Source organism: Ips typographus, linkage group LG2, assembly GCF_016097725.1.
Source record: "Ips typographus isolate SLU linkage group LG2, UJ_Ityp_2.0, whole genome shotgun sequence".
NCBI classification, from domain to species: Eukaryota; Metazoa; Arthropoda; class Insecta; order Coleoptera; family Curculionidae; genus Ips; species Ips typographus.
In genome coordinates, this window is record NC_138423.1 from 14,501,088 (window position 1) to 14,514,481 (window position 13,394).

The 13,394-nt window shown below is 36.6% G+C and overlaps 1 protein-coding gene across 1 annotated transcript in view; it reads right to left on the reverse strand.

The window, feature by feature from the left end:
• ck (unconventional myosin-VIIa ck) overlaps positions 1 to 13,394 on the reverse strand; it is a 39,603-nt gene that overhangs the window by 3,308 nt on the left and 22,901 nt on the right. Inside the window, exons 8-20 of the mRNA XM_081996184.1 lie at positions 12,651 to 13,197; positions 12,380 to 12,567; positions 12,101 to 12,318; positions 11,847 to 12,049; positions 11,335 to 11,594; positions 8,960 to 9,530; positions 5,952 to 6,493; positions 5,734 to 5,893; positions 5,573 to 5,679; positions 5,272 to 5,517; positions 4,948 to 5,169; positions 4,566 to 4,894; positions 2,713 to 3,026 (exon numbers count right to left, since the gene is read on the reverse strand). Coding sequence (XP_081852310.1) covers positions 2,713 to 3,026; positions 4,566 to 4,894; positions 4,948 to 5,169; positions 5,272 to 5,517; positions 5,573 to 5,679; positions 5,734 to 5,893; positions 5,952 to 6,493; positions 8,960 to 9,530; positions 11,335 to 11,594; positions 11,847 to 12,049; positions 12,101 to 12,318; positions 12,380 to 12,567; positions 12,651 to 13,197 — 3,907 coding nt within the window. The remainder of the gene's footprint in view (positions 1 to 2,712; positions 3,027 to 4,565; positions 4,895 to 4,947; positions 5,170 to 5,271; positions 5,518 to 5,572; positions 5,680 to 5,733; positions 5,894 to 5,951; positions 6,494 to 8,959; positions 9,531 to 11,334; positions 11,595 to 11,846; positions 12,050 to 12,100; positions 12,319 to 12,379; positions 12,568 to 12,650; positions 13,198 to 13,394) is intronic.

The following is a 13,394-nucleotide window of genomic DNA, read 5'->3' on the forward strand; positions in this document are numbered from 1 at the left end:
TCCTTTAATAGAGCGATTATCAATGTCTAATCGAACAGCGCCTTTCCCCAGAACGCTCAAATTGCTACCAATTTCTTAAATAACGTGTTTTTGAGAAAACGGATTGGCAGTTGAGAAGCTATTCTATGACCAGCTCGTTCTCCGGACTTAAGTCAGTTATATTTGTATGAGTAGTTAAAGAACCGTTTATCAAGTTGACTTCAAGGTTATTGGTTTGAAAATAATAAAATAGGAATAAAAGTTTTCACAAAATTATAAGAACTTTGATTTGATAAAAACATTAAGTGAGATTCCAAGTGATAGCCAAATAACCACTAGGTATAGTCGATTATGCAGTGACTTCTGACTATTGCGTTACAATCACTAACTGATCAAATGTGATATTTTTTGATTGTCAAAATGATTTTAAACACGCTCTAGGTCCCACTTAAGCTGACTTAAGACTGTTCAGACGAGTCATATGCAAAATGTCAAATAGAAACTTAGCCTAGAGTGCCTTTAAATATATTAGCGCAAATAGCCCTTAGAACACTTGTATAGGCCTTTGGCAAATTTCAACATGACCCTATATAGGCCTTTGGCAATATTTACAAGATTTTCAGTAGTATTTAGGGGCCTCTGACAGTTTTAAACAATTCTTATACAAGGTTTGGAGTACTTCTGGCACTTTTTATAAGGTTCTCATTGGCATTTAGAGCTTTATGGAACTTTTAAAGTGGCCTCTGGCAATTTAAAACAGTTCAGGGAAAGTTTTAAATAGTTGTAGAGAGCTCTGGAACTTTTCAGGAAGTTCTCAGTAGCATTCAAACGTCTTTGGCACTTTTAAAAAGGTTCTAGAGAACTCTGATAATTTAAAATAATCGGTAGGTTTAAGAGACTTATAGAAGCTGGCACTTTTTACACGATTCAGTAGCATTTAGAGCTTTTTGGAACATTTAAAATGATCCTGAAAGCTTCTGCCAATTTAAAACAACTCTAGGAAGGTTTAAGACACTTGTCTTCTTGAAGTTGAATCTTTGGCACATTAGTCCTATGTGCCAAAGAAAAAAGGTTTAATAAGACAGCTGTAGAAGCTTCTGGCACTTTTTGGAAGGATTTTAATAGCATTTAGAGAAACTTTCAAAATTGATTCAGAAGCTTTTGGCAATTTAGAACAGTTCTGAGCAAGTTTAAGACCGTTCTAGAGAGCTCTGGATCTTTTCAGAAAGTTCTCAGTACCCTTTCGAGGGTACATTCAAAAAGGTTCTAGAGGCCTCTGAGAATGGGGTCATCAACTATAGTCCAATTTTCCGTTCAAAACAATAATATTGTAAAGTTTCCTGTTTAAAAATTTGTTTTAACTGATAATTTTAAACTTTACGCCATTAGTTTTTTTATAAAAAAGTGAATAAATACTAAATTGAGTTTGGCACACCCCTGTGCGTGACGTATGTAGGGGACAATTCAATATGCTAACGTAGGTGGAATTCTACATTCATAAGCACATTGTGTATTGCCGGTGTTACAAGTTACAACTCGCATTTAATTTGAAGGAAGGAAATCTGAGAGAGAAAGAGAGAACTGTGTCAACTGTCAGTAGTATCAGTGTTCAGTGCTTTCATTGTCGACTGGCGACTGCTAATATCCGACGTACGTTCATATACTCTATTTCGCTCGAGGATCGCTAAGCTGAAAAGAAACAGCGAACACCGTTTTACGTCAAAAACTAGTCCCCTTATGACGTCAAACGGGATACAACGTATATAGGGTGAAACAACTAAATAAAATTTTTATTGTCATTTTTCTTAGGTTTAAATGCTTCTAAAGCCGAAAACAAAAAATACGTGTTAAATATTTTTTGAAGCGCTATCGATTAACAAAATAAAAAAAAATTGGTTGATGACCCCATTTAAAATAACTCTAGGTAGGTTTAAGACACTAGTAGAAGTTTCTGGCAATTTCTACAAGATTCTCAATACCATTTAGAGGTTTATAAGTCTCAAAATACTCCTAGAAGCATTTGACAATTTAAAACTGTTCTGGGAAAGTTTAACAGTTGTCGAGAGCTCTGGAACTTAAACTGGAAAATAGTCCTATAGAGGCCTCTGACAAAAAGGTTTAATAAGACAGTTGTAGAAGCCTCTAGCACTTTTTGGAAGGATTTTAATAGCATTTAGAGAAACTTTGAAAATGGATTCAGAAGCCTTTGGCAATTTAGAACAGTTCTGAGCAAGTTTAACACCGTTCTAGAGAGCTATGGATCTTTTCAGAAAGTTCTCAGTAGCCTTTCGAGGGTTTTGGCATATTCAAAAAGGTTCTAGAGGCCTCTGACAATTTAAAATAACTCTAGGTAGGTTTAAGACACTAGTAGAAGTTTCTGGCAATTTTTACAAGGTTCTCAATACCATTTAAAGGTTTATGGATCTCTCAAAATACTCCTAGAGGCCTTTGACAATTTAAAACTGTTCTGGGAAAGTTTAACAGTTGTCGAAAGCTCTGGAACTTTTCAGAAAGTTCTCAGTAGCACTTCAAAATAGTCCTATAGGAGCCTCTGGCAAAAAGGTTTAATAAGACTGTTGTAGAAGCCTCTGTAGAGCTTGTCACAAACCAAACATTTAATTAAGTAAAAATAATGAAGCAAAATTTCACTAGTTCTTCTTCGTGTTAAGCCTTAAATATTCTCAGCTTTTGTATTAAATTAACTTATAATAATCAAAGAAAAACAAAACTTACGGAATTGCTTGCAATTCTTGTTTGCTCTCTCCAAATCGCACCCGGTAAACCAGCGCGGCCAATTTGATCGCCTCTTCTTTGCTGCACTTGTGATAGCCGCGAATCAGTTTGGGCAACTCCTGATGGAAATGGAAGATGAGGTCCGCGTTCCTATCTTTACCCGGCACCGTGTTCGTCCACAACTTCTTCATGAAGAACACTTGATAGGAAAACTGTGGCGTAATCCCGTCTCTTGTCGGTCGCGCTTTTCTAATCCAGTCGGTCAGATGTCGCACGAAATCGAAGAAGAAATCACCTTCCGGCACTGATATGACCTAGAATTTAGTTTATTGCTTACCAACCAATTAAATTAAATAAATACTAAAAACTTGGAAAAAACAAAAGTTGACAACAAGAAGGCTGCTGAGGATATCAAAAAACAAAAAGAAAGAACGGAGAAGAGAACGGAGTCATGATGTCGAGAAAACTGACCTGACTATCCGGAAGATAAAGCTAAAGATGATAATAATCATGATAATGAATTTTCAGCAACCTCTGATGAGAAAGAAGTCGTTATGCTCGAGATGGAGGCACTGGAGAAGTGTGTGAAAGAAGGCGTTAAAATCAACGGCACACATCGGCAGTCTTCCACTTCTCCAGAATATGATGGACTTCATCGTTGAACATAGCACACAGTATGGTCTACACATAAACGTTGCCAAGACCAAGGTGGTCGTGTTCTCCAAGGCACCAAGACGGGCGATCCTTCAGATTAACAACCAGGCTGTGGAACAAGTGCCGTCCGCTAAATATGTAGGAGCCCTTGTCAACGAGAACAGTGAGCCTAAAATGGAAATCAGATCAAGGATAGAACAGGCCAGAAGGACATTCATTTCCATGAAGAACTTCCTCACTAGTAGAGACCTAAATCTACAGCTCCGCATACGTATATTGCGCTGTTATATCTTCCCAGTGCTACTCTATGGCTCCGAGAGTTGGACATTATGCCAAGCAATAGAGAACCGCATTGACGCCTTTGAGATGTACTTGTATCGCCGTATACTGCGCATACCCTGGGTAGACAGGATAACCAACGAGGAAGTGCTAAGGAGAATAGGTAAAGGTAAACTACTGCTGACAACTATCAAAGAGCGAAAGCTCCAATACATCGAGCACGTTATAAGGGGGGAGCGGTACGAGTTCCTCCGGCTCCTTATCGAAGGGAAGATCGAGGGCAAACGATCTGTGGACAGACGGCAGAATTCATGGCTAAAGGATGTACGTCGATGGTGCGGACGTACATCTATAGAGATCTTCAGGGGTGCGGTTTCACGAACCATTTTAGCCAGTTGGATCGCCAATCTTCGTAGGGAGACGGCGTCCTAAGAAGAAGATGCTCGAGGTGAAGAAGTGGTTGAGGATGCTAAAAGATTCAATCTGAGTACCGAAAAATTGGTTGAAGACTGTAAAGATAACAGGCTGGTAGAGATGTAGCAAAAGCTAGTGAAGAACTAGACAAACAAAACATCACAAATAAATCCATTCGTTCAGCAGAAAGAAAACCATCATAAGATGATGCAAATGATTTGTAGAAAGAAGACGGACATGCCGCTAATGGTGTATAGGCCGTTAATTACTCAAAAGCTATAGCACGACATTTGTCCCTTAATTATTGATTGTGCAGTCATTTGTCTATCATTTACCTGTTTGGTAGTATTATTGTTATTCACAGTACAGTGGGTATCTTGTGATTGGTCAAAAAAATCACAAACTACAAACAGTGCTGTGATTAACGATAATACCGAACATGTAGACACCATAACACATTTTCTGTATACCTGGATCTAAATTAGACTAGGTTATAATTTAATTACCTTATCGGCGATTTTCACAAACAAGCTAAAGCCTTCGCTCGACCTCAGACCCAATCTTTGACTAATATTTTGACAAAAGTCTTTAGCTCTCGTGCTAGAATCGACCTCAAACGCCTCATCAGTGTCGTCAGGGAAATACACTTTATGGAATATTTGAGTGGTTTTGTGCTGGATGGCTTCCACTTCCACTTGATGAGGAGGATACTTTCTCTGTCCGTTTCGTAACGTTTTCTGCAACCTTTGCAACGAGTCCTGAGATATTGGATGTCTCCTGCTTCGCAGGAACGCGGTCAGTTCTTTGAGCAGGTTTTGTGAACAGGTGAATAACCCTTAAACCAACATTAATGTAGAGCTACAAACCTAAATATTAGGGAATTATTACCAGTGGCCAACCACATTAATTCCCATCCGCGTTCTTCCGACATTCGGTTACGGTTGTCCGTTAACTGTTTCATAATTTGACAATAAATTTCATCGCGTAGAATTTCGTGTTTTAGTGGTCCATCAAAAATGTGATCGGTGTATTCGTTGCCTAGTCTTGGTCGTTTTGACGGTAAATCGCCCATGTACTTTAATATTGCACTAAAAGCAAAGCATGCTTCCTCTGAAAAGAATTTGGACAATATAAGCAAAACCAATTATTACTTAAGTTATCAATTTCAGCATTCTACTATTTTCTATTTATCTCAGAAATAAAGTGTCTAACCTGCCAACTCTTCTTTCATTAACAATTTCTTCAGTAACGGTTGCTTTATTGGATCCCTGGAATGTCTCCAAAGCTCGTCGATGCCGCTACGTCTGCCCCCGCTCAAAGTTAGAGCTTTGGATACTGTCCGCTTAAGTGGAGGTCGGAAATGGTCAATCGCGTATTCCACCAAAGTGTGTGGTCTATCTTTGGTGTCTACCCCATTCACCGAATGGTGACTTAGCCGTCTTTGGTAGTCACTTACACCTTAAATAAACCACTGTAGACAATTGAAATTATAGTACAAATGTTAAGCATATACCTTCAACAGAAAATAATTGCAAAATGTCAGCGGGGGGTTTGCTCATGCAAGGCAGTACGTAAACAGTTTCGGCAGGAAAGTCGCCTTTTTCTTGAGTTCGTTCACATCTAAAAAGTCAATTATTTAAAACATAAAGTGAGGCATAAAAAAGAAAATTCTACCTGCCGACACACCAACCGGAATTTAAAACAGTTTCACCAGTACTGTCCTCCTCTAAAACAATCAGATCGCCCTTTTGGAAGGTTAAAAAGCTCGAACCTTCTCCAGGAGCTTTATAGTCCTGAAGGGCAATCACGTACTTTGATCTCTTTTTCAGACCCTCTTGAAAAAATAATTAGAAACGTAAGACATTAGATGCACCAAACTAAAAACTACTTACCCAAAAAATAAACGACTAAATCCCTAATATCTTCAGCGTTAGGACTTTGGAAAGTAAACTCCTCTCCTCTGACTGTATTAAGACTAAAAGTCTGCGTAAACACTTTGTTAGTTTTTTGACTAGAAACCATAGTAATCTCCGGGAAAGATAGCTCAAGCAATACTTGTTCCTGATCATCCACCACGTAAACCCCCGTCCAATTCACCGCGATTATCACATCATTCTTAGGTAAATTGGGACCAGAATTTCTGTAAGCCTCATAAAATCTGGAGAAAAGTAGCGGCCATTTGAATTTTGCGTAGCTGACTACGTCTTCCTTCACTCTTAGGATGTTTACTTTTTCTTTGATGTAGTAACTTTTTTTGTAGGCTTGGACTACTAAAGCCGCCCAGCGGTCTACAGCCTTGTCTACACCGGTTAGACAATAGTCGGGGATATAGTTGGGTAGAAGAGTTAATAGTCGTTCTACGTTCATATCGGTGCCGTATTCGATGTAGTATTGTTGAGCTGCTATCATTGCCAGATCTTCTTCTTTATCACACCTGAAAAATGGATTTTTTTTTTGTTAAAATTATAGTTTAGTAGCAGAAATAATTAAATTTTCAAAACAGGAAAAAGAGTTCAAACAGTCGGAAGTTTTTTCTTGAATAGAAGACAACTTGATAGTATTTTTCAGATATATCTAAGTAATAATTGGTACAAAGAAAATACTCAGGCTATAGTTAGCACTAAACGACTGATTTTTCAAAAATTATATCAGTCAGCTTTAATAACTTGAGTATAATCACCGAGTAACATAGTGGCTTCAGATTTGCTATGCTCAGAGAACATGGCACGTGTACAGGGTGGGAAAGAACTTTTTGGCAAATGTTAAGTAGGTACATACTGTTCTCGCGGACTGAGTTTACCCGTGCGTCATCCCCTTGTGATTTAGAAATAGACATGCATTATTGACTTCATCCTTGTCTATTGTTCACTTTCAGAAAGGGTAAATATCTAAGTGAATGTCTTCCAAAAAAAAACATTTACTGATTAGCGCTTCTATTTCAGTCATTGTCAGTTTGACAACCATCGAAATTTATTTGATTTTTTTACTATTAATTCTTTTCTGTTTCTTCGTGTTGTTAATCATTTATGAAGTTTTCTATTTACCACACCACCACTTCTTTTAAAAGTTATTGTTTCTATGCTTTTAACATTCTGTAAGTACTTTCATAATATTATTATTAATATTTTTATTTTTTTTATGTCGGCTGTCAGGATCTAACCAAAATTGGCACAATTACTAACCTATTTTGAAAAAAAATGGGAGTGTCTATTATGGTTTTTATTTAGCCATTTGGTTTTTCCTAAATTCGGAATTACTTACTATTATAGTATTTTTTTAGAAAATGCCTGGAAAAATTCTCCACAGACAAGCCCAGCAGTTAATTCTTAACCTTTGTGAATATTTTGAATTGGAAAAAACCAATGGAGGACTTTAGAAGCTTTATCATCTGTTCAGGAAGAAAATAAGAAATTTGAAGACCTTACATATTCTTACTGATGTATTTTTTTGATACTAGAAAGTTGTAGCAGCTTTGAAAATGTCCCGCAAAACTGTTTATTCGATTCGGAAAAAACAGGCAAGTAATCTTATGATTTCCTCACCTAGAAAACGTAAATCGATATGTTATCGACGGGCCAAGACCACTGATTTATCTGAAAGCATTAAAATGGATGTTCGAAATACATTATATGATATGTACAACGATAATATGTTAATAATAGTAAAATATATCTACTTTTGTAAGAAACATCTATTAACATTTCATTGTTTCCAAAGACTGAGATTTTTGGGTTGCATTATAGATTTTTCACACAAATTTCTTGAAACATATTAATAATAAAGTCATAGAAAAATAAAATAAGCGTCTAAAATATTTTCCAGCGGGTTTAAAATAAAATAAGTGGATTGCAACCTGAAAATGAGATACTACAGCATCTCATGTCTTACTGAATTTTTAATTTGTTGTATTTATTTTAGAGAAACATGTAACCATCCAGAATCTAAATCAAGAGCTTAAAGTTAAAGAAATACTACATTTTGGTGATACATCTCTGCGAATTTTGGTAAATAAATTAGGTTTCAGATTTAGAGGGAATTCTATGATCTAAACGGAGACTTCTCATAAATAAAAAATGTTATTTCGGTCAAGATATTTTTGATTTGCTTTGGTATTATAAGGTTGTTTTAGTGCAAATTTGCAGCCAAAGATCTCTACTTTCTGACTGACAATACACGCAAAATTTTAAACGTGACGAAGCTTTAGACACGCCCTTTTCTATAATATGAACACAACAGGTTTGTTGACGAAAACTTGATTCGATTCATATGATTAAAAATGACGTAGCTTTCGTGACGCACGGGTAAACTCACTCCGCGAGAACAGTATTTCATATGTGACGTCGAAATAAAAAGGAAAACAGGAAATAATATAATCAAGGATATGCTCGAATTGCTGTCCGTCAATGTGCATAATATGTCCGTAAATCTGCATGTAATTTTCAGTCTGTTATAGCTTGTGAGGTCTTTTAACTCATTTATAGAACCTAAAGGTTGCAATTGATATTTTCATCGCGCTGTTAGTGCCTTCTCATATAACCTGATGGTTTTATAATGGAAATAAATTACATCAATAATAAAAGTGATGACAAAATCAAATGGAATTTGATGTGCTATTGGTGTTACTAATCAAAAACGAGATAGTGAGCAGAGGTTTTGACAGGGTAAGGGCGTGATTCAAAATAATATTGAATTCTTCTCATAGCCAGTCTAAGAAGGATTAGATTTGCCTTAATTTAGGGTTGGCAAGTTTTCTGTCAAGATTGAGCCTCAAGCGCAAATTTGTAATTAAAGGAGTACAGTTTGTTACTGCTTCCTCCACTAGCTTGTTTTCTGTAAGCAAGACTTTTGTGGACTACCACAAAAAAGCAAAACAATTACTACAATCAAAATAAAGTCTTACCTATATTCACCAAACTTGACACCTCGCACGACCTGCTGATAAATCAAATTAGTAGCTACTTGATCTTCGGTAGGTTCGTGCCAGGGCGCGAAAATCTCCTTCCTGAAAAACAGACGCCAGGGGGCGTTCCGTTCCTGAGCACCTTGCTCTTTGGCGTACTGTTCGCACTGGGAAATCGCATCCATAACGTGATCACCCCCACTACCCAACGACGACACCTTATCAAACAACGCGATGTACAGAGAGAACCCGAATTGGTCCTTAAGGCCGATTTTATCGGACAATTGATTGCATAGTTCCCGAGCCGTCGTTGCCGAATCGGCCAGCAACGTTTTGGTGTTGCCGTCCATGAAGGTGATGGGCAACATAATGGGTTTTTTGGATTTGGTCGCCTGCAACTCTAGCCAACTGGGCGGCTGGTTCCGTGTGCCGTTGTTGAAGGTTCGTTTCAGGCGGTCTTCGCAGTAGGGCGCGTATCCTGGTGGACCTTCGCGGATGAAGGCTCTGAGGTAGTTTACGAATTTTTCGGAAGGAGCAAAACAACCCACGCATAACGATAAAAGAATCCAACCTGGAAAAGAAATATGGTTACCAGAAGAGTTGACAAAGATTTCGATCATCTAGTCAGCGAATCAGTTACTTTCTGGAACTCTATGGATAGATGAACGTAAAATAGTTATTGTCTTTAGTTGTTATTACATTACTATCATCTGGGTTACTTTTATATATATATTTTTTTAAGTTTAAAGAGTAAAGTTCGTCACCAATCCATTATATTATAGCTCGTTATGATGGCTTTAGAGGCTAACAACTAAAAATTCAGTGAAACATTTGGTTACTTCAACCAATTTACGTAAACTGCCGTGTTCGTTATGAATAAGAAAGTTTATCTACTCCTAGCATGGTAATCATTCATTACATAGCTCATTTTGAGTTACGTAATGAGCGATTTTACCGCACTAGTGCGATAATAATCGATTTTATCGCACTAGTGCGATAAAACAACTTTAAATGAAAATTTCTGCTGTAATTGTTTATTGAATTTAAACATAACTTTGATACATTTTTTCATATTTCTCCTTTGACTTGACAGGCAACAAGCCAGATACCACGTTTGCGGCAGCTTCTTCAATATCTGACGGAAGTTCTTCAGACATGTTCATAACGAAATGCACTTTTAAAAATTTGTGACTGACACTGTTAAATTGTCGCTTAAGTGATATGTGGAAACAAATGGCCACCATAGCAACAACACCAAAACAGTACAGCGTAGATGACAAGATTTAAGGGTAACAAATAACTACCCGTAGCAAGCATATACGAGACGTTCCTAAATAGTTCCTAAAAAGTAAATTTATTGGTTAATAAGTCAATTTTCAAAACTAAAGTCGTTCAATTTGTCTGGAAACTATGAAAACTGGCTACAAAGACATTTTTTAAGCTTCTTAGTCAATTTTCACAGTTTTCAAGACAATTTTTAAGTTGGGTTGGTTTTGGGTCTTTGAACGTAATAACTCAATTAACTGGTAAACTAAAAATTTGATTAAAATTGCTCCAGCGGTCTGACAGTTATGACAAGAAACCGATTTTTAAAACTGAATTTTTATGGACTGTATTTTCCTTGAGAAGCATTTTTCAGGAAAATGATATAATGTATGTTTATATAAACTTATTTTTTGCTGGGTTATCGAGTGATGAATTATTGACATTTAAAACTGGACCACCCTGTATATATTCTTTCACAAATAATGTCAGTTACATAATGTAGTGTTTATTTGGAAAACAGTACGTTATGATATTCCTTACACAGTAGTTTCTACTTTCAGACCAAAATTGGCAAATAAACAATACAAATTGAAAGTGGATACTTTCAAATCATTCGTATCGTATATTATATTTGTATTATAAGAGCTACTGGAAAGATTAAATGGAAAATGTTTTAGAGATTTGGGCTATCCAACACCGTTTTAACAACCACTTTTGCTTCGTACTTGAGTTATTTTCGAGAAACCGAATAAGGCAGTAATATTTATAATTTCAAAAATTACAAGTTACAAAAAAAATGTTTTTATTTTAAAAAAGCTAAAAAATTGTATCTTTATAAGTTTCCTTTGTGCTGTGTCAATATCATTTTCTTTAAAACATTTCAAAACATTTAAATAAATGTTCATTTTATTATCTAAAAAATAAAGTTTTTGTTAATATGAAAAACAGAGATGATATATTGTTATTAAAAGACTTTTTTAATCCTTTTTTTACTCCTGTCTGTTTATAAAAATTAGTAGGTACAGATTATCCTGAGTGTTGAATATACTCAATATTTTGATTGAAAAATTGGATAAAAAACATGCAGGATCTCATCAAAACCGACTTACCTCTGGCATGAGACGATTTAGACGGGTTATTAGAGAGTTGCTTGCAAATTTGACAGTAAATCTCATCTCGAAGCTCGGCCCTTAATATACCATGTCCGATGATAAAGTGCAACTTTTCCAAATTACTGGTCGGTCGAGACTCCAACCAGGACTGGTAACTATCAGCCGTATACTCTTCTTCTTGTAGTTTACGTCTCACATCTTCCCCTAATTTGTTTTTACGTTTCAACGTTAATGAAACCAATTTGTTTCTTATAGATCTGCAATTAAAGACACATATTGTTATCTTAAGATAAAGGAGTTATTGTACAAAACAAAAGAGCTTTATCATCAGAAACATACAAATTACGAACTTGAAGCTATTATGACACAAAGTTATTAACAAAATGAATGGCTGTGTGGGTGAATGGGAGTGACAAGTAGCCATCACCTAAGGTAAGATCTGCGTGAAGGTGCAAAATTAAAACTGGATCTCATTATGATATAATAATGAAACAAACCAAAAAACTTACCTAGGTTTCTGTTTCATAAAAGAGTCAGGATCCAAGCCCATCAACTGAGCCTCCTGAAACTCTTTACTCTTGATAAAATTCCTCCCCAAAGTGGCTGTAACCTTAGACATGACGGAGGTGGTGTCCCTCTCCATTGAGTGATATCGAGGTTCTGGTAAATCACCGGTAAATCGAAGTATGGTGACCCAAAGTGCTTGAGCAGCCTGCAAATCATCGTATCAATCAATTCAAAAAATTCAGACAAAAATAATCACCAATTGATCTCCTTGAGTGTGCAAAGGTAAAAGAGGATGTTTGAGTGGCTTTCTAGAGTATTGGTGTCCAACGTTGCCTTGAAAGTAGGTGGCAGCGAATTTCTGAAATTTGTACTCGCTTAAATCTTCTTCGTCATCCGATACGGTCTGCATAGGGCTGATTATTTCCGTGTCGCTAGTTTGAGCAGGTAAATCGTTGAATACTGAAGTTTCCCGACCTAAATTCAGATATTCAATAAACTACGGTTTAAGTATAATTTTATGTGTGGGGAATAATACCAGTTCCGGGAGTTTCACTAGAACTATCCGGAAGAAAATCGAACATAGCTTCAACCAGTTTCGAATCATCGACGGGTTCATCAGCTTTTCTTGCAGCGTCATTGATGATGTTCTTCTTGATTTCCACTCTTTTTCGTTCTTCCAGTTCGAGTTCCATTTCTTTTCTCTCCAATTCGTATATTCTCTCTCTAAAGTAAACATTAAGATATAAAATATGTTTTAGATCATGTAATAGAGAACAAAATTACATTTTACTACATCAGAATCTTACCTATAGTTTTGTTCTGCAATTTCTTTAGCACGTTTATTGCCTGCATCTTTAAGCTGCCGTTCTTCCTTCTGCTTCAATTTCAAAGCTTCCACGTGCTTCTTATGCTCAAACTTCAGTTTCCGGTACCTCCTTTGCGCAATCATCCGTCTAACGTTCGACTGAATTTTGATTATCGCCCACATCTTATGCCCGTACTCCCTCCGCACCAAATAACCCCTAGAGTGGGCCTGGAGTCCCACAATGTGCCCCCTTAAATGTCTGAACCGATGCGATAACACCCGGGCCCGAATCAGGGCTTGGAGTCGCATGTAGCCAACTTTCATTTGTTTGTAGCGTTTTCTTTGAATGTAGCCTTTCCAGTACTTTTGGACTGTTATAGTGGCGGCTCTGAGCCTCAAAAATCGTCTTCGGTACACCCAACCTCTGATGTTTTTTTGTAAAATAAGGATTTTTTTGGTGAGTACTCGGTCACGTTCCTGTTCCAGGAATAAGTCGTGAGCATCCTTTAGGAATACTTTAGTGTTGCCTAGTTGGTAATCAGATCTTCCTGAAATTTATCAAATAAAATTAACTTCCTGAGGTAATTTTGTTATTTCATACAAGGTTGAAAACTGGATAAGATGCTTGCAATAAGGATTTATGAAAATTAAAAAAAAAAAAATCGTACAATGATTAAGGAATATGGCACAAAAGTCATTGTTTGGCACTTCAGTTTTCTTACTTATCTTCAGTAAAATAAACTTA